The sequence below is a fragment of the Anoplopoma fimbria genome, chromosome 20 (genome assembly GCF_027596085.1).
Source record: "Anoplopoma fimbria isolate UVic2021 breed Golden Eagle Sablefish chromosome 20, Afim_UVic_2022, whole genome shotgun sequence".
NCBI lineage: Eukaryota > Metazoa > Chordata > Actinopteri > Perciformes > Anoplopomatidae > Anoplopoma > Anoplopoma fimbria.
Genome location: NC_072468.1, coordinates 17,622,307 through 17,639,752, shown reverse-complemented (window position 1 = coordinate 17,639,752; position 17,446 = coordinate 17,622,307). Strand labels below are relative to the sequence as shown.

The 17,446-nt window shown below is 40.5% G+C and overlaps 5 protein-coding genes across 10 annotated transcripts in view; 2 read left to right on the top strand and 3 right to left on the bottom strand.

Annotated features, from left to right (window-relative positions):
- Window positions 1-20: 20 nt before the first annotated feature.
- On the bottom strand, window positions 21-6,641 carry nop2 (NOP2 nucleolar protein homolog (yeast)). The gene is made up of 16 exons (XM_054621595.1): window positions 6,508-6,641; window positions 5,611-5,738; window positions 5,456-5,498; window positions 5,310-5,374; window positions 4,818-5,137; window positions 4,303-4,525; window positions 4,013-4,212; window positions 3,744-3,833; window positions 3,237-3,324; window positions 2,969-3,109; window positions 2,077-2,216; window positions 1,896-1,985; window positions 1,676-1,798; window positions 1,476-1,573; window positions 1,243-1,379; window positions 21-1,151 (listed from the first exon to the last, which is right to left on the bottom strand). The coding sequence occupies exons 2-16, from the start codon at window positions 5,714-5,716 to the stop codon at window positions 721-723; spliced, it is 2,295 nt and encodes a 764-aa protein (XP_054477570.1). The 5' UTR covers window positions 5,717-5,738; window positions 6,508-6,641; the 3' UTR covers window positions 21-720.
- Window positions 6,642-6,830: 189 nt separating this feature from the next.
- Window positions 6,831-8,814, top strand: emg1 (EMG1 N1-specific pseudouridine methyltransferase). Its single transcript, XM_054621676.1, has 5 exons — window positions 6,831-7,005; window positions 7,151-7,252; window positions 7,802-7,943; window positions 8,111-8,319; window positions 8,401-8,814. The coding sequence occupies exons 1-5, from the start codon at window positions 6,856-6,858 to the stop codon at window positions 8,512-8,514; spliced, it is 717 nt and encodes a 238-aa protein (XP_054477651.1). The 5' UTR covers window positions 6,831-6,855; the 3' UTR covers window positions 8,515-8,814.
- Window positions 8,815-9,044: 230 nt separating this feature from the next.
- Window positions 9,045-11,590, bottom strand: LOC129109553 (histone H1.01-like). Its single transcript, XM_054621651.1, has 3 exons — window positions 11,073-11,590; window positions 9,906-10,198; window positions 9,045-9,572 (listed from the first exon to the last, which is right to left on the bottom strand). The coding sequence occupies exons 1-3, from the start codon at window positions 11,308-11,310 to the stop codon at window positions 9,045-9,047; spliced, it is 1,059 nt and encodes a 352-aa protein (XP_054477626.1). The 5' UTR covers window positions 11,311-11,590.
- Window positions 11,591-11,603: 13 nt separating this feature from the next.
- kel (Kell metallo-endopeptidase (Kell blood group)) lies at window positions 11,604-16,825 on the bottom strand. Of its 4 annotated transcripts, none has more exons than XM_054621591.1 (18): window positions 16,685-16,825; window positions 15,668-15,965; window positions 15,276-15,581; window positions 15,037-15,158; window positions 14,666-14,824; window positions 14,486-14,557; window positions 14,182-14,370; window positions 13,927-14,087; window positions 13,724-13,841; window positions 13,550-13,645; window positions 13,357-13,455; window positions 13,195-13,272; window positions 12,903-13,009; window positions 12,730-12,819; window positions 12,562-12,629; window positions 12,281-12,432; window positions 12,115-12,204; window positions 11,604-12,032 (listed from the first exon to the last, which is right to left on the bottom strand). In XM_054621591.1, exons 1-18 carry the CDS (start codon window positions 16,733-16,735, stop codon window positions 11,886-11,888), a joined length of 2,403 nt encoding a protein of 800 aa, XP_054477566.1. In that variant the 5' UTR covers window positions 16,736-16,825; the 3' UTR covers window positions 11,604-11,885. The 4 variants fall into 4 exon arrangements, with proteins under 4 accessions (XP_054477566.1, XP_054477567.1, XP_054477568.1 ...); XM_054621592.1 differs by having other exon boundaries at window positions 15,279-15,581; XM_054621593.1 differs by having other exon boundaries at window positions 15,282-15,581.
- A 135-nt stretch (window positions 16,826-16,960) lies between these two features.
- fam131bb (family with sequence similarity 131 member Bb) overlaps window positions 16,961-17,446 on the top strand; it is a 44,435-nt gene continuing 43,949 nt past the window's right edge. For 2 of the 3 annotated variants that reach the window (XM_054621636.1, XM_054621635.1), the window contains exon 1: window positions 17,000-17,318. In XM_054621636.1, the coding sequence (XP_054477611.1) occupies window positions 17,288-17,318 (31 nt within the window). In that variant the 5' untranslated portion in view covers window positions 17,000-17,287. Of the gene's footprint in view, window positions 17,319-17,446 lie in introns of all 3 variants that reach the window. The other variant, XM_054621637.1, reaches the window with a different exon arrangement.

Sequence of the window (17,446 nt, the reverse complement as noted above, 5' to 3'; positions counted from 1 at the left end):
TTCTGATTTATAACAAAATCAATATCTGACATAGTGGGAATTTTTACATTATGATTAGTAAGAACTCAAATTCAAGAGTTCTGAATACTCTTCAGTTCAATCAAAGATATCACCTTGGATGTTACATTTTTTTCAACTGTAGATATTTGAAACTGGAATTATGACAATTATAATCAAAACAAAATTGACAAGTCAAACTACATTTGTAGATGTCTAAAATGTAATAAGGTTTGTTCAAGCTAAGCTATTAAATGCTAAAAGAGTTTCCCCAAACTGTCTTGAACCTTGAGCTATACCCACTGAATAACCAGATGATCTTAATGTACCGACAGCAGCACAACTTCCCACTGATGAATGATGAATCCAACAAGTGCTGATCAAGATATCTTAAAAGATTTATTATGTTTCACAGATTCATATATTTATGGATGTTGTCCCACCCTGCAATTAAATCAACAGACAAACAATATGAATATTCTGGAAAACATATAAAAGAGGAAGGACCCTTTTTAAGTGAGAGCGTCGCTAACCAGTCTAAGTCACTTGTACATGGGCATTACAAATAACATCTGTCTGACACATACAGTACAGTGTGGTAAAGTTTAGCTGCTTTCAAATGACAACAGCACACACATTTGTAAGATGAAGGGATGTGGGTCTGCAAGAAAGCTTTACAAAGCTTTACATAATCTGGTACAGTTTATCACGCTGTACACTCCGTCATTCTCCGTCTGGTTTTTCCAACATGTTCTTCAGTTTTCTGAATTTATTCTTTCCCATTCTGTCCTTTGCCTTTATGGGTGTTTTGATCTTTTTGCCCTGCTTCTTCTCAAATCTGCTCCCCTCCTTTTTGTCAGCCTTTGATGCTTTGGGGTCATCGGCTGTCTTCGCTGCAGGCTTCTTGGCCTGTGCCCCTTTTACAGTCTCTCCATCCATCCTGGCAATCTTTGCCTTTTTTGGTCCAGCAGGTGAGCCCTTTTTGCCTTTTGGCTTGGTGGTTTTCTTGGCTGCTGTTCCATTGGCTTGGGGTTTTCCTTTTAAGCCACCTGCCTTTCCGGGGACAATCTTCTTTTTCTTATCACTTTTGGATGGTTTCTCTTCAGGAGAGTCTGTCACAGCTGTTGCATCAGGAGCATCTGTATTTTCTTCTTCTACAGAAATAACAGACAGAGGATGAGTTTGTGTTAAACATGTTAACTAACGTGATGAAAGTTGGGATGTGCTTGTAAGAGAAAGTGTTACCTTTTCCTGCAGCCGCAGTTGGAATTACATTGGAGAATTTTTTCAGCTTGGCCACAAAAAACCCATCCATATTGTGGGAATGAGGGTAAAACCGGCGAGACAGTCGCAGAGTAGGATGGAATCTACGTTCTTTGAACCTGACAGAATGGAAAAACAAATTTAGGGTTGAAGATCAGAGTACGTGCTTTACAATAACTCAACCGCCAAGAGAAACACAGGTTTATCTTATTTACCTGGTGAAGCCTTCCTTGCCAAAGTCAAGTCCAGTGGGAACTAATTTGACATTTCTTTTCTTTAAAGCGTAGTCCACCACCCATTCATTCTCCTCCACCTGATGGAATACATTTTGATCAGTACCCAAACCTTTCTGCTAAATACTCACAAATAACATGTAAACCAAAGAATGAATTAGCTGCATATACAGCACACATACCATTATTGAACATGTGCAGTAGACCAGATATCCTCCTGAAGAGGACTCAGCATTGACAGAGTCGATGGCCGACAGAATCAGTTCTTTCTGCAAGTGAGCAGATCGCTGGATGTCGGCCTCGTCCTGTCAGGAAATAAAAGGGTGGAAGTAAACTATTAAACACTGTTAAAACAAAAAGTATATGTTTGAGTGCATACTTAAACAGTGAACGGTGTTTCACCTTGCTGGTCTTCACAGCTGGATCTTTAGCGATGACTCCTGTGCCTGAGCACGGAGCATCAAGCAGCACTCTGTCAAACCCACTCATCACCTGTGGGAAGACGTTTTCAACTAGTTAGCACACTTTATAAAACTTGAGGCTAAACCACAGAGATAATCTTTTTCAGATGTATGAATGTCACCTTTGGGAAATGCCTTCCGTCATAGTTGCAGATGACGGTGTTGGTGACCCCCAGACGGTGGATGTTGCCCACAACACTCTTCAATCTGTCAGCGTTGGCGTCATTAGCCACGATCATCCCCGTGTTTCTCATCAGCTGAGCTGAGGGTGGAACGTTCACAAATGTTGTTAAATACATTTAACTTGCATGTGACAAGAGTTTGCTTTTGCTTTAAATATGCATCGGTCCACATTACAGCTGAAACAAAAGCTATCGTAATTGTTTCTGCTGGTTGTTAAGCAAAAATGGCAAACGGTCATTTGTTTAAGCTTCTCAAATGTAAGAACTTGATGGGGTTTTTTTTTTTTACATCTATGGCAGTGTGTAGCATTTAGGGGGGTCTATTGTCAGATATGGGATATAATCTTAGTATGTTTTGATTGTGTTCGCCTGAAACAAAGAACGGTTGTGTTTTCGTTACTTTTGAATGAGCCGTTTATGTCTACTCTAGCTGTTCATCTTCACACAGGCAACCGCCATCTTTCTACAGTAGCCCAGAACAGACAAACCAAACACTGGCTCTAGATAGGTCTTTGCTTTTTCGCGTCCACATTTGTCCCACCGTAGTTCTAAGATTCAGTTGGTTGTTATCTGCAACCTCACTGCTAGATGCTGTAAATACTACACACTAAACCTTTACATATGTAATGCGGCGCTAAAGTCAATTAAAAAGGGCATTTCCCCCAATTTTCTGACATTTTATAGACACTATGTTTAATCCATTAATCAAGAAAATGATCAACACATTAATCCTTGATGAAAATAATCAATAGTTGCAGCCCTAGTCTATATTAAACAGTTTGCCACACCTCATAAAATGAGTATAACAATGTATAACTGCAGCTCATCTTACCAATATAGGTGGTCTTGCCTCCTGGAGCTGAGCTCATGTCCAACACTAACTCCCCCTCCTGTGGAGAGAGCGCCATGACGGGTAGCAAACTGGAGGCTCCTTGCAGCATGTACTGACCAGACAGATACTCCGGGGTTGCACCTGTTTTTAAAACATGGAACAAATAACAATTAAAGCTTGTGTGGTTACAGTCGGCCTCAGTTATTCTCCACTAAAATATCATTAATTGCTTCAGTCAGATTGTTGACTTGACTGTGCTGAAACGTACCAACAGGTACTGAGGAGTCGTAGATGACCAAACCCACTTTAGACCATTTTCCCAGTGGATCAAGGTTCACTCCTCTGTTGATCAAGGCCTAAAACAAAGAAACACACAGACCACAGAGTTCAACACACGAGTTGAAGACAGGCTTTGACACTACACAATACTAATCAAATCATTTGATGAGGGGGTTATTGTGGTCAGTGGGGATTTCTGGGTTAACAACATACGCAAAACTAAAGTGATGAACATTTGTATCTTTTAATCTGACATTTATTTGTGCAACTTGTTTTCTTAAAAGGCTACTCTGTATTTCTTTTTCTGCTAATTGCAGACGACACATTTTAATGTTATGTCTCTGACCTAAAGTGCTGTTAAATCCTGCAAATAAATCAATCATATTACGACTTTATTGGTGCTTCTTAGTGAGTTGATTTACAAGAAATACTACAAAGCACTTTAAGAATGTTTTAACCAGCCATTTGATTCAACTCTCCCACCCTGAGCAGTTACCTGGGCAAGATCCCTCCTCCTTGTTTTCAATGTGTTGGTCCGAATAGTGACAGGTCTCTGAATTTCATTGGCCTCAAGGAAATCAACCAGCTGTAAGCAAGAAAGAGGGAAAAAAATATGATTCAATAAAAAATATAACATGTGCAGTCAAAAAAGAATCCGGTCTTGACAACATTAACATTTTTAAACTAAGAGAACAACATCACATAGTTTTTGGTACTACAAAGGAGAAGAAGGGGAAAAAAATAAAAAAATAAAAAATCACCCACCTCTGAGAGAGGGAAGAGGTCCATTAACTTGTCAAGGAGGAAGTTGTTGTAGCTGTAATAAGTACAGAGATCCTTCTTCAGAAGAGAGATGTACTCTGCTCTCTCTTTCCCCTCCTCTCTTTTTGTTGAGAAATTACACAGGACATCAATGTTGTCCTTAATTCTTTGATAGATACTCTTCAGGTCCAGGGGAAGGATGCCTAACAATGCAGGTAAGAAAAAATATTTAGACCTCTTTTGCTGCTTTAAAAAGAGAAGAATCTTTTTGGAAAGAATTGTAAGTCACTCACCTTCCTTCTGACTTTCCTCGGCACCAGGTAGCCTGAATGCATCCATTTCATCCATGTTGGCTTGTACTGTGTCTTCCTCATCTGTGTCAGCATCCGATTTCTTTGCCTCTTCACCCTTGTCGTCTTCATCATCATCATCATCATCATCATCATCATCACTATCGAGACCCATGGTTTCCTTCAGCTTTTTTGCTTTCTTGGCTGCAAGCTCAATGGGAAGAAGCTAAATGTGGGGAAAAAAACACAAGTAAAGTTGTCACTAAATCAAATTAACAATTTTTACCACATTACCACCCTTAAGGACACCCTCCAGGATTTTATTGCCACACCTAATGATACTTATTATATATCAACAGGCAAGTGGGAGGAAACTTTCAAGTCAATCAGGGATTGTATGGGGCAAATAATACAATTTTAACATTTGAATCGTAATTTTAGTAAAATTTCCAGTGTTACACACAGCGAAACACAACAAAGTGGTGGTTGGCAAAAAGATATAGAACAATTTTACATACCTCCTCTTCATCACTTTCTTCTTCCGCTGCTTCCTCACCACTGCCCTCATCCAGTGCACCGTAGTCGTCAACCATTTCATCATCATCATCGTCATCATCTTCATCCTCCTCCTCCTCTCCCTCCTTCGCTTCTTTAATTTCTAATTTGGCTCCCTTCTTTCCTTGGTCCTTTCCTCCCTTCTTCGTCGGTTTCGGCTGCTCCTCCTCTTCCTCCTCATCTTCCTCCCAGTGTTCATCACTGTCATCATCACTTTCAGCTTCATCAATTTTTCGCTTTCTCTTTGCTGGTGTCAACCATTTGCTGTTCTCATCAGTGAATCCTTTAGGATAAAAAGAAACCACGTATTTATTCTGTGATTAAAAATAACTTTAGCAACAACAGTTCAAAGGAACATCAGTTGAAGTCAAACACACATTTCATTTTTTCCTTCTATGCAGGTGCTAGGTTGTAATTATCTGCACTTGTATATAGAAAACATTACAAACAGGTACCTTTCTTGGGTTTTTCCACAGCAGCATCTTTAGGCTTTTTCAAGTTCTGGACTCTTTTTGTAGCTCTGTGTGTGACAATATGAATTAGCAACTTGTAAACAGAGTAATGTCTTTTTATGTAGTATCATTTTACAGATCAGTCTTACCTTTTCCTGCTTCTACTTGACAGGCGTTTTGGTGCGGTTTCCTCTGCAAACAGAAAAGAAGCACTTTAAAAAAACAAGCCATAATGAAGCCTTGTAAACTTTATGGTTTGGATTTCCAGAGTTAATTTGTGTCTTTATAAATAACTGATAATCACCATCAGGTATAAACTTGGCCAACTCGGTCTCTGCTCCTTTCTGCTTCCTGGATTTTCTCCCTGGTCCTCTCTTCACCTTGTTGGTGGGATCCAACTTACGACCCATTTCTCCAAGCTACACAGACACTCTGAAAATGAAAAGGAGGAAAATAATGTTTCATCTTTTTAAATCTCAATCAAGAAATGTAGTTCAAGTGAATTGTAAAAAGACCGCAAAATAGAGAGTATATGTTTAGATAAATTAAGAAATGTTTGTTTATTGGACTTAACCTATATCTTTGTTGACACCTCGTCTAAAACAAATATTCTTACAACTGTTTTTCTTACATTGGTTAGACTTCATTAAACTTGTGCTGACAGTCCCATCATAATATAATAGCTTTCTATAATGATTTCTTAAAAACAAAGATATGGTGGTCTTTGATAGAAGACTGCAGCACTAACGGCAGTTATTGGAAGAAGCAGAAGTCAGCTCAGGGAAATTGTCAAAAACTGTAATCTTAGTTTAAGTATTTAAAATGAATCTGAGATGACTGAGCTCTGGTGGAAACAGGCCTGCAGACCAACTGTATGTCAGAGACATGAAGTCACTTGTGCTAATTTGTATGGCATCAACACTTCAATGGGTATCTAATTAAAAAGTTATCAGGATGTGGCCCACATGCAACAAACAAATCACATTCCTGGAGACATACGTACCCTAAATGGTAGATTATAATGCTTTGAACGCTTTTGTTCTCAAGCAGTGAAAAAGTCAGACTCAGACACAGAAAATGTACGTACATTGACCTAACTCCGCATGTCGTGTTTGCAAGTTAAAATTACAATCTCGGTTATTAACACTGATTGACTGGGTCTTTACATAATGACCTCAGCAATAATTATCCACATACTCACCCTTAATCTGTTCCTGTTTGATCAAACTTCTGCTTGTAAGGCTGTACGATTAAAATACCCACACGTGAGTTTTCCTTCAACACGTTGTGGGAGAACTTCCGGCGCACATAGCTGACGTATGAATGGTGTCGCAGGGGCCAATGTCGGCCTGGCGCACTTCTGCAAAAATAAAAACTGTTTTATTGAAACATTTAAAAAAAAAACATTATTACAGTATTACTGTAGCTTTAGTTTAGTCATCTTCATTAAAAGAAAAAATACGCCTGTATATGTTTTTATACACTCTCTCGTGAACGCGCACTTTTGCTGTGACGTACCTATTCTGCGACAGTCCAGCCGAAAAGCATCATGGAGACTCCCGTAGACAAGAAGCGTGGTCTGGAACATTTGGACGAATATGAACCAAAACCTGCCAAACATCTCCGCAGCCTGCACGACCGCATGGCCGAGAGGAGACTGGTTGTTATTCTGGAGGGAGCGTCGTTAGAAACAGTGAAGGTGAAGCGTCAGGGTCGTGTTTGTGTGTTGTTGTGATGCAGCCCCCTACCTCCAACCAGTGGAAGTGACCTCAGTAACCATACCGTTCTTTAAATTACGCCGGCTTATACAATAAGTTTATGTTTTGTTTTTTGTTTTTTTACAGGTCGGAAAAACGTTTGAGCTGTTAAACTGTGACCAACACAAAAATATGATCGTCAAGAGTGGAAGGAATCCGGGAAATATAAGACCAGACATCACACATCAGGTGAGCACTCCTTTAGAATAGTTTGCACAACTTTATTCTTCTCTAATGTCTGTCATGACCTACAGTCAGAGTGAAGTACCATTTCGTCTAAATTATATATGATTTGCATCACTGAATAAGTCTGGAATTTGAGCAGAGATTCTCAGATTCGTTCAGCATCCAAAGTTTTCATCCAATAAGTGCATTCAACCATGTGGGGAGAACCATGAAAAGTGCAGGAATCATGGAAGAACAGCAATTTAATCAAATATGCTGATCTACTGATGTGCTTGCCATATGGCAGACTATATTTACCAAGAAGGCAGTGGTGGATTTTTATTATAAAAATGATGATAGAAAGTGTCACCATTACATAATTTGTTCATCATAGAGCACTGACAAGTGTATTGATTTACACAATTCAATTGATCCTCATGAAAAGTGTTTGTTTATCCAATGTATTTATCTAAAACATCAAAACTCTCCAAAATATTTTTTCACTTCCTTTCTATTTCATGGCTGGTATCAGTATTCTAATAAAAAACCTAAAAATCTTATTTCCTTTACCAGTGTCTACTCATGTTGATGGACAGCCCACTGAACAGGGCAGGCCTGTTGCAAGTCTACATCCATACAGAGAAAAACGCCCTAATAGAGATCAACCCACAGACACGCATCCCTAGGACGTTCACTCGCTTCTGTGGCCTTATGGGTAAACTATTAATGTTGAATACTTCCTGTGTATAAACTACATTTATGTGAGTAAATGTTTGTGTAGACAAAGTACAAAACGTTCAGTCTTACTCACCTCGTCTATTGTTTCATGTCATCTGCTTAGCTAATCTCCTGATCATTCTTTCTTCTCTTCTTGTATCTTAGTTCAGCTGCTGCACAAGCTGAGTGTCAGGGCTGCTGATGGTCCTCAGAGGCTTTTGAGGATGATTAAAAATCCAGTGTCTGACCATCTGCCTCCTGGCTGTCCCCGCATGTCCACCTCCTTCTCTTCTGCTGGAGATGCCGTCTGTCCTCGGTCTTTGGTGCCAGACGGACCAGCTGCAGTGGTGATTGGAGCCTTTGCACATGGAGCGGTAAGAAACGCCTCTACATGGTAGCATATTCACTGCTTTGAGCATCAAATATCTGTGTTACTGATCTCTTTGTCCTCTTAGGTGAATGTGGACTACACAGAGAAGACGGTGTCCATCAGTAACTATCCCCTCTCTGCGGCACTGACCTGTGCTAAGATGTGCTCTGCCTTTGAGGAAGTGTGGGGTGTCTTGTGACAAATGGTCAATAAACTTCTGGTGTTGACCTGGCAGAGACAGGAGAGTACATGGACTTTTCTTTGAATGGACTAGGAATGGATATGATGTCCATTTCCCCAGTGATGCCGCATGGACCACAGACATGTATCCTGTTATACACTGTATGTGTATACTTGTATGATGGTGTTTGGCCACCATGTGTACCAATGTTCCTTTTTCATTTAGAAGTGTGGCTGTATTTTATACCATTATCAATTGCACCATTTACTGAGTTTTGGATAATCAATCAATACAGTTGCATTAAAATATTTGACTAAATGAGTGTTTTCTTTCATACAGACTGATAAGAGTGAAATACACAAGGAAGACACACTATTCAGAGATGATAAAGAACATGATGTACCCTGAGAACATGGAACTTAAGTTTACAATAAAATAAGATAAAAAAAATATTCAACTCAGCAGATGCATCAAAAGAAAATACACAATTTCAGATTGCTAGAAAGGTTTTAATGTATTACTGCTCACCATAACCATTACTCTAAATGCTAATAGTAGTAAGCTCTTCTCCTGGCTACCCGACGCTGTGTGTTTAATCTTGGCCTCCGTCTTGGTGGCGGTCTTCTCCATGAAGTCTTATGTGGATGTCTGTTTTGCTTTTGTCGACGTCCCCAGGCCCTTTGTGCCTTTTGAACCCGGGCTGTTTGGTTAGTTTCAGATCTGCGTTTCTTCCCCGCTGGCTTTGGAGATTTTCTTCTTGCTTGCAGTGTCTTCCTTCTTGGTTTGTGGGATTTGGCTGTTGCTTTGCGAATCTTGCCAGTTAGTTTGTGTGATTTGGCTGCTTCTCTCTGAGTTTTGCCTGCTAGTTTGTGTGATTTGGCTGCTGGTTTACGAGTCTTGTCTGTTAATTTGGCTGCTTCTCTGCGAGTCTTTCCTTTTGGTTTGGGAGTCTTTCTGGCCTGCCTCTGCGACTTTTCTGCTTCTTTGGAGGATTTGCTGGCTGTTTTTCTCTGCCTCAGATCAGCTTTTGAGTTTGGGGGTTTCACATTTCTCGTTCTTCCTTGCTTTTTGTCTGTCTGTTTTGGATTTTTGTAGAAGATAAAGGATTCAGAATTACTTGTAATTTTGAAATATTGTTGACCAGACAAACATGCAGTCTCTAACTTGAAATGTAAAGGACAAGCAAACACTGCATCACACGGAAGAAAACTGCTGCTGCTCTAACTGGACTGAAACTTTCAAGTATGTTCCACTTTTGGCCAAGTCCCAATAAACTATAACATGTACAGAGCATTTAAGCAGCAATTTTCTGCCCTAATGTTTGTCATTCAGTGCCGTATGTCCTGTCAACTGAACTGGAATTTAGACGCAAACAAGTTACCACATTATAAAGGCAAAGGTCCTTTTACCTTATTGGTGCGTCTGAATGATACGTGCCTTGTAGTTCGAACAAGTGTCTCATCGTTAACCAGCCTTTGAGTCACCACGTTCACCCGCCTGTTGTTCTTGGTGACATCGTAGCCTGCCGCAGCCAGCACCTGCTTGAGCTCTGCCATGGAGATGCCACCTCGGTGTTTGCATTGGGAAACCACACCAAGGATGAGCTGGGGGACGTAAGGCGAGGACTGCTTTGACGTGTGTGTCTTGGGTTCATTTTTAGCCACAGTTTGAATCTGATGCTTGAAAAGACGAACAGGAGTCTCTGAAAGATCAATAAAGGTTAATTAAATACCTAATGTAAGAGTGTGTATCTTGTTCCAAGGATCCAAATCAAATAATAACTTGATAGGATGATTATAAACTTAATTATAATCTAAAATACATTTTATTAAAGGGACATCATTGAGGACACTGAGGTCTGTCCTCTTACACTCTTCCCTCAGTGGGTATTTTATAAGTTGATTCCTGTATTGTACACTGAATAGGGCCAATATTTCAATGTTAGGCATAAAAAAAAATATAGGCCTAACCATTTGAATTCTTGGCAGCTTTCATCAGCAGTTAGCTCGTCTTTCAGGTTAGGAAATAAAATGTTTTTCTTTTTTTTTACTATGCTAAAAGTTTAATTAATTTGTGTCACTGAATAAAATCATATTGACATAACTAGCTAGTAGCTACATTTGAATTGAGATCTGTCACTGTATTTTTCTTTACTTGAGGTTTAGATGTATTAGTCTAAACCTCAAGGACTTATTTCCCCTCCAAGCAAGATAAGCTGTTGGCTGCTGGCGTGAATTAAAATATATATATACAGTACCAGTCAAAAGTTTGGACACACCTTCTCATTCAATGGTTTTTCTTCATTTTTTTCCTTTTTTTTCTACATTGTAGATTAATATTGAAGACATCCAAACTATGAAGGAACACATATGGAATTATGTGGTAAACAAACAAATACTCAACAAACCAGAATATGTTTTATATTTTACATTCTTCAAAGTATTTGAATGAGAAGGTGTGTCCAAACTTTTGACTGATACTGTATATAAAAAAAAAAAGTGTAAAAAGTCTAAATAAGGCTTTGCTTTGACTGGCTCACTAACGCTAGAATGAGCAGTAATGTGTCCGGTACTCACTCGGCAGAGAGAGTTCTCCTTTCACCGGGGACTGCGGGTCCTGGATGGCTCGTTTCAGAAGGCGGCCCAATCGCTTGGCTCCAGCTTTTCCAAGGCCTTTCCCAGTCGGAGTTTTGGTAGGTCTCGCTATTTGTTTTATTACCTTTAACGCTTTATTTTCTTTTGCTTTAATGCTGTTGTTAGCATTTCGCTTTGCGCCTCTAGGTGAGGCTTTTCTGGCTGTGGCTTTCCTCCGCATTTTTTTCTGTTTGCCTATTTCATCTTCCAGAGAAAAATCTCAGGATCTCTCCAGCTGTTTTTGGAGAGTTTTTACAGACACATATGGCCTGTTTTTATTCTAATAATAACAATTATTCTGCTGCTGTCATAGGTGATTCTCCTCATCACCTAGGAGACGAGCTCATTTAAAACTAATCAGGTTTTTTGTGTTGTTGTTGTTGTTGTTGTTTTTTTTTACCATGGTAGCATATAAAGTGAGATCCTGGATCTGTGAAATATGAAGTGAAAACTGTTTTTCAAATGTTTATTTCATTTACAAGTATATGCAACAGCTTGTGCAATCTATGGAAATCCAAACATATTACTACTTATACAAAAAAATGTAAGGTTTTAATTGACCTGTACCATAAACACATGTAATAACAATAAACTATCTTTGTAAGTTTGTAAACATCAGTGTGCTTAATTTCTACAGCACCAGGTGTTTTGCCAGACAAATACATAATAATAATAATAATAATAATAATAATAATAATAATAATAATCAATAACTACAAAAAAAAACAACCCTGCTGCGCTTCAGAGGAGTGCTACTCAGCATGTTTGTAATGAGTGCTGCTGGGTTTCATTGGGGCACTGCAGGCTTGTAGGACACAGGTCAGATTGTGCACAGATCACTGTAATCAAGAAGGAGGGTTCCAAGGGCATAAATTCACTGTATGGGTCTGAGTCACAGTGAACCTGGAATACAACAAAAGACATGCGATCACTAGCTGAGAGGAAAGGTGATGACAAATGTAACCTAATAATAGAACCACTGTACCTGTGAAAAAGATGTGAGAAACAGTGGAGTGTCTGATAGTCCTGAGATGGAGGTGTCACTGGGATTGCTCTTTAAACTCTGATGATAAGCCTTTGGAAAAAAATGGGGCTGTATGAGCTCAATCGTTGTACATACAGAGACGAAAGCCTGAAGATTGCTAACTCACCTGCAATGCTATCTGCAGTGCAGAATACTGCACCCACACCTCCTGCTGCTGCGCTGCTGAGAGAGTACCTCGGCCCGTTTTCTCTGTCACAGTGAGGTAGTGAGCCCACACACATTCCCCCACAGCATGCACCGTCTCACTCTGAGAGTAAACTACAACACAAGACAGATTGTTGTGATACTACTTTAAACGGTCTGTAGGTTGAGTATAAAGAAGGCAGTTTTGATATCTGAAAAACATGTGTATGTAACCCAAACATGACAAGTATGAGGTTCTCTTACCATCCGGCAAAATTAGGTGGAGGATATCTTTGGCCATCAGGAAACCCATCACACCATAATTCATTGCCCTGTTTAGAAATAATACAAAAAGTGGACTATAATGCTCAATAATAAGTCTTAAACACGTGAAAATCCTTTAAACGTTTTTATAATCAGTGCACACTTTACCTAGGAAAGGTAGGATGGAAGAGAGGAGGGGTGAACATTCCCATGGGAAAGAGGAGCTCATCACCGAGGAGAAATGGTGTGACAGACAGACTTAAAGAAAAGAGAAAAGACTAAATACTCGCTCGAAACATTCATATCAACTATGAACTTTAAGAATAGAGACAGACACTTACATATCAGCCGCCTCAGCCTGCTCAGTCAAGAGTCGACTGCGTCTCTTTTGCCATAAGGAAAGTAGCTGGACATAGTTGGAGAAGAAGCTATTTGTGTTGACTGTCACCTGGAATCGAAACAGATTAAAATGAACAGTTGTGTGCAATACAAATTACATGAGAAAGAAAGTTGTGTTAAGCGAGTGTAGGTGGTTCAGGTATGGTTAAACCCACTGGGAAGAGAACTAGGAATGACATCAAATAAAGAGGTTAACACCTAATTTGTTAGAGCCCATGGACGTCTGTAATGTACCTTGGAAAAAAGCAGGTCGAGCTCCGCCTCACTAGAGATCTCCTTTGTAGTCCAAAGTCTTGGAGTTAAAGACTGAACCTGGAGGAAGACAGTGTGTTTTTTGATATCAAAACAGCATTAAATTATGTTTCAGGAAGTACAATGACAATTCCTGCTTATTACCTTTTTCATGACAAACTGGAGAGCCTTCTGATCCGTCCACTTGAGTTCATGTAATTTGGACTTGAAGGAGGAAAATATATTTTGAATAATCTCCTCTGCCTGTTGAACAATACAAATCTTTAATAACCATCAGCCTTAAAATTCAGTCGGTGTGAAATTTATGATGTCCTGAATCACCACGATGACCACTCACCTCTCTGTGGGCTGTCCGTTCACTGAGAAGGTGGGTAAGAACGTTGTCGAATCCTCTCTCAGTCTCTAATACACAGTGTTTCCAGCGATCAGCTACCTGATACAGAGGCCCATGTGACTCAACAAACCCACTCACTCAGGTGTCATCTTTTTGACTTTTTCTGTGTTGACTCACCCCTTCAGTGTCACCCAGATCCATAGACAAATTCTTTGCTGTTCCAGAAAACCTGGAGTCCAGAGCAGGCATCAGGGTGTGCAGCAGATTGAGTACCATGTAGGTGTGAACGGGGCCGCTGAGGGGATTCAAATGTGGCAGCACATGGTCAAAAAAAAGAAATAACAGGAAAGTCTATGCATGTTTGATTGTGGTTTGTTTACCTGGTCATCAGCTCATGCTTGTTCAGCCATATGCCGATGATGCGGGACATTTGCACAATGTAGGGGTAGTTATGCAGAAGGACATGATCATCTTCGATGAGTGGCAGGGGATGGAAAGCCGCCTGCAGACAGCGCAGCCAATCAATGGCAGGAGCCCGGTTCTGTTGGCATATTTAAGAAAAATAAAATAAATGATAGCAACCGAATCAGACCCAGTATGTGTATATATAGCAAACCTTTCCCCTCCTCTTGTACCTGTAGTTCTCTGATGGTCATGCGCTGATAAAGCTGTCTTTTCGACAGGCGATAGTGCAGAGGTGCAGCAGTCACAGCGAGCTCAGAGGACAGAGAGATGAACGTGCCCACGTGGATCATGCTGCTGCTGGGTCGAGCCCCCAACAGTGCCAGGTACCTCTGACACGCTGCCAAGAAGGGACGTAGCGTCTGGATGAAAAGAGACAGGAGGATGATAAAGCAATGCATTAGTGGGATGGATTAATTTTGTTTATTCATTAAAATACATTTATTGAATCAATAGTGGTCTGGCTTAGTGACCAACCTGAGTTTTAGCTTGAGACTTCAGTGTCCTGCTGTTCCATTCGATCGGGATCAACAGATCCGGCTGATCGATCTGTTGACAGAGACGAGACTTGAGTTAAAGCAATGAGACGAGGCCTACTTTTGCTATGGCAGTGCTCCCACAAGCATTTTAGCACAAATTACTCTAATGGATACGGGCCTGTATATATCTTTTGGTTGTCCCGCGGGCAATTTCATTTGGGTCTTTGCCCACATAGAGGTTGAAGAATGGAAAGGTGGCGTAGTCTCTCATGAGGAGGCTCAGGGTGGAGTTAAAGTCTGTCCGATTCCACTGGCCCGATACGGCCCAGCCACCTAGCTGTATAGAGAGAGAAACAGAGACAGAGATTATATACAATCATTATACAGCATCCTGCTTTGTTAGTAGTAGAATACATAATCTCTCTGTGTTTTGTGTTTCATGTAATCTGAGAAATTAATTCCCCCTCACATTCAAAGAGAGGTGATAAACCAACATTTGACAGATTTATCAGCCAAGGCTCACATTTTAAGGGCATTTAGTTATCTCACTTTCTGGATGAGTGTGAGGAACGGCTCTGCTCCAGCTGTTTCTATGGATTTGGTGTCCAAACAGGAACGGTAAAACCCTTTGGCCTTTTGCACTGCTGTACTACCCAGTCTGTCGTTTGATTCTGTCAAAACAGAGCAAGAAACAACACGATTCAGACAGTTCATTGATATAATAATAATAATAAATTAAGCAATACGATGCAGAGTGGTGTACATTAGAGGACGTTTAGGTTGCATACTACTACCCAAAATCTCCCTGAGATACTGCAGCAGCACAGTTTTTCTGTCCGGTATTTTCTCCTTTCTCAGTCCTCTATCTTCTCTCTCTTTACTCTGTCCTCTCCTCTCTGTCCACACAACCTTTTCCTTCAGGTTCTGTGGATGTCCAGGGATGCCCTGCCCTCTTTGTCTCACCCCATTGTCTGGTGAAAGTGCATCAGATCCACATGTGAACAAGAAGTAATCGCAGGGCTGCGTGAAGGGATCAGCAGACATGGAGAGACGGGCCGAGGCCCACTGACAGGCTGGGGAGACACATGGAGTCACTATGGGAAAGAGTGACAGAAGGGTCAGACCAAATGGCAATATCTGAAATAAGGTGTAGTTTTGTTGTGTTTCTCTGGAGGCCTACCTTTGTCTGTCTGGATATTGCTTTTTTGATGATTATGATGCATATAGTAAACAAGTCCCAGAATGGCAGCACATAAGGAGAACCCCAAAAGGAGGAGAAGCAGCCTTCGATAATTTATGCACACTGGCTTTGCTTGGTGCTGGTGCTCGGGGTCAGACTCTGACAGCTGTAGCTCAGGCTGGAGCTGGGTTTGTTGATGGGCATCGGAGGGAACTTGGGTGGGGAGTGGCAGCTGAAACAGAGGTGGAGGCTGGAGCCCCCTCTCAGATTCAGGCTGTGACGATGGCTGGACTGATAGCTGATAGGTCAACCAAAAAAAAAAAAAAAGTATATATATATATATATATATATAAAGTATATATGTATATAAATTGAGCGGTGAAGTAACCTGTAATTTTGTAATTGAATAAAACTTGAAATGAAATGTGTGTTCACTGCAGCTGTTATTTCAGTGTCTTTCTTATCAACCCACGAGGGTTGGGCAAGCTATGTGCATGACTGATCATTCACCTCTCACAAAAACACTTCCATATGTACAGAAAGAACCACTACTTTCACTACTGCTGGCTTGTAAGAGCCCACTCAGTACAGAAAGTTCATATTATCATCAGCTGCCAAATGATATGAACCTTATTACAAAGTGGATATACATGTATTTAATCAGTTTATTCTTAGATACCTCCACTTATATGCATTTCCCAGTTCAGTAGAATCTTACCAAATGTAAATATCACTGGCACTGAACAGCAGCTTGTCCCTGAACAACATGTTTGCTTTCTACCATTTTCAAAAGTTACCAGAAAATGCTGATACAAAAAACACCAGTTTGTATTTTAAAACACAAAGCACATTGCAGACCTCATCAAACCGCATAACTTGAATAATAACATTTAGATGGCTCTGCTCCACTTTCCAGAAACTAAAACACTCAAGTTAACTTCACAACCATGTGATCATTACAAACATGAACACAACTTCATAACAAGGTCAGCTTTTAGTTAGTTAGTTAGTTCCTACCTCAAGCTCTATTGGAGTTTCACTCATTCTTAGTAGATGGTCGGTTGTCATTTACATTTGATGTTTGACATGTGCTCCCTCCTCCTGCTGTCCCTCCGTCAAACAGCTGTCATCGCAGCTCTCTATCTCTCTTCCTCACTTCATCACTGACACTGATAAAAACAACTCTGTAGGCTACGTCTTACTCTCCTCTCCAGGACACAGATAATCAAGCATTGACGAAGATGGTTCTGCTCTGGGACGTTCATGTGGATGTTTTGTGGTTTGTTAACACCGGAGGAACTAAACATGAAGGCTCTAACTTTTATTTTCACTCTCCTACCTGTCTGCAGGGTTAGAGGCTTGAGAACAGAAGGCGTTGGCTGGTAAGTTGAGGCCAACAAATCGCTTTTTGCTTACACAGTGATACATTGCATTGAATGAGGGCAAGCCCTTCGTGGAAAGTAAACACTCTCAGATGCACATGCACACGTGTCCGCTGTCGTCACTATCAGTGCAACCCATGGCTGTTAACAACTGATAGAGCAGTTCAGCGTCGTGGAGGTCATGTAACTTTGCAGCACATCATCGAGTTTGGGAGGAAACACATTTCATGGATGTCACATGGAAGCCGACCAGAGAGAAAAACATGATGGTAAAAACAAATATGACACACTCAAATTGTGTGCCTCTTTACAGTGGCTTTTTACACTGCATACACCATTTCATGTATTGTAGGTGGCCGATTGATAAAATTGTACAGCTGACAATCGAGAAATTAAA

Excerpts from the sequence above, each read along its gene's own strand:
- nop2 (XM_054621595.1), bottom strand. The coding sequence starts at position 5,716 with ATGGGTCGTAAGTTGGATCCCACCAACAAGGTGAAGAGAGGACCAGGG. Across the intron at positions 5,138-5,309 it reads TGTGGAAAAACCCAAGAAAG|GATTCACTGATGAGAACAGC; the intron begins GTACCTGTTTGT and ends TTTATCCTAAAG. Across the intron at positions 1,574-1,675 it reads ACTGCACATGTTCAATAATG|GTGGAGGAGAATGAATGGGT; the intron begins GTATGTGTGCTG and ends GTATTCCATCAG.
- kel (XM_054621591.1), bottom strand. The coding sequence starts at position 16,735 with ATGACAACCGACCATCTACTAAGAATGAGTGAAACTCCAATAGAGCTT. Across the intron at positions 15,582-15,667 it reads CAATATCCAGACAGACAAAG|TGACTCCATGTGTCTCCCCA; the intron begins GTAGGCCTCCAG and ends TCTTTCCCATAG. Across the intron at positions 14,558-14,665 it reads CAACCAAAAGATATATACAG|ATCGATCAGCCGGATCTGTT; the intron begins GCCCGTATCCAT and ends CTCTGTCAACAG.
- LOC129109553 (XM_054621651.1), bottom strand. The coding sequence starts at position 11,310 with ATGCGGAGGAAAGCCACAGCCAGAAAAGCCTCACCTAGAGGCGCAAAG. Across the intron at positions 10,199-11,072 it reads AGGAGAACTCTCTCTGCCGA|AGACTCCTGTTCGTCTTTTC; the intron begins GTGAGTACCGGA and ends TTGATCTTTCAG. Across the intron at positions 9,573-9,905 it reads CATTCAGACGCACCAATAAG|ACAGACAAAAAGCAAGGAAG; the intron begins GTAAAAGGACCT and ends AATCCAAAACAG.
- emg1 (XM_054621676.1), top strand. The coding sequence starts at position 6,856 with ATGGAGACTCCCGTAGACAAGAAGCGTGGTCTGGAACATTTGGACGAA. Across the intron at positions 7,006-7,150 it reads CGTCGTTAGAAACAGTGAAG|GTCGGAAAAACGTTTGAGCT; the intron begins GTGAAGCGTCAG and ends GTTTTTTTACAG. Across the intron at positions 7,253-7,801 it reads GACCAGACATCACACATCAG|TGTCTACTCATGTTGATGGA; the intron begins GTGAGCACTCCT and ends TTCCTTTACCAG.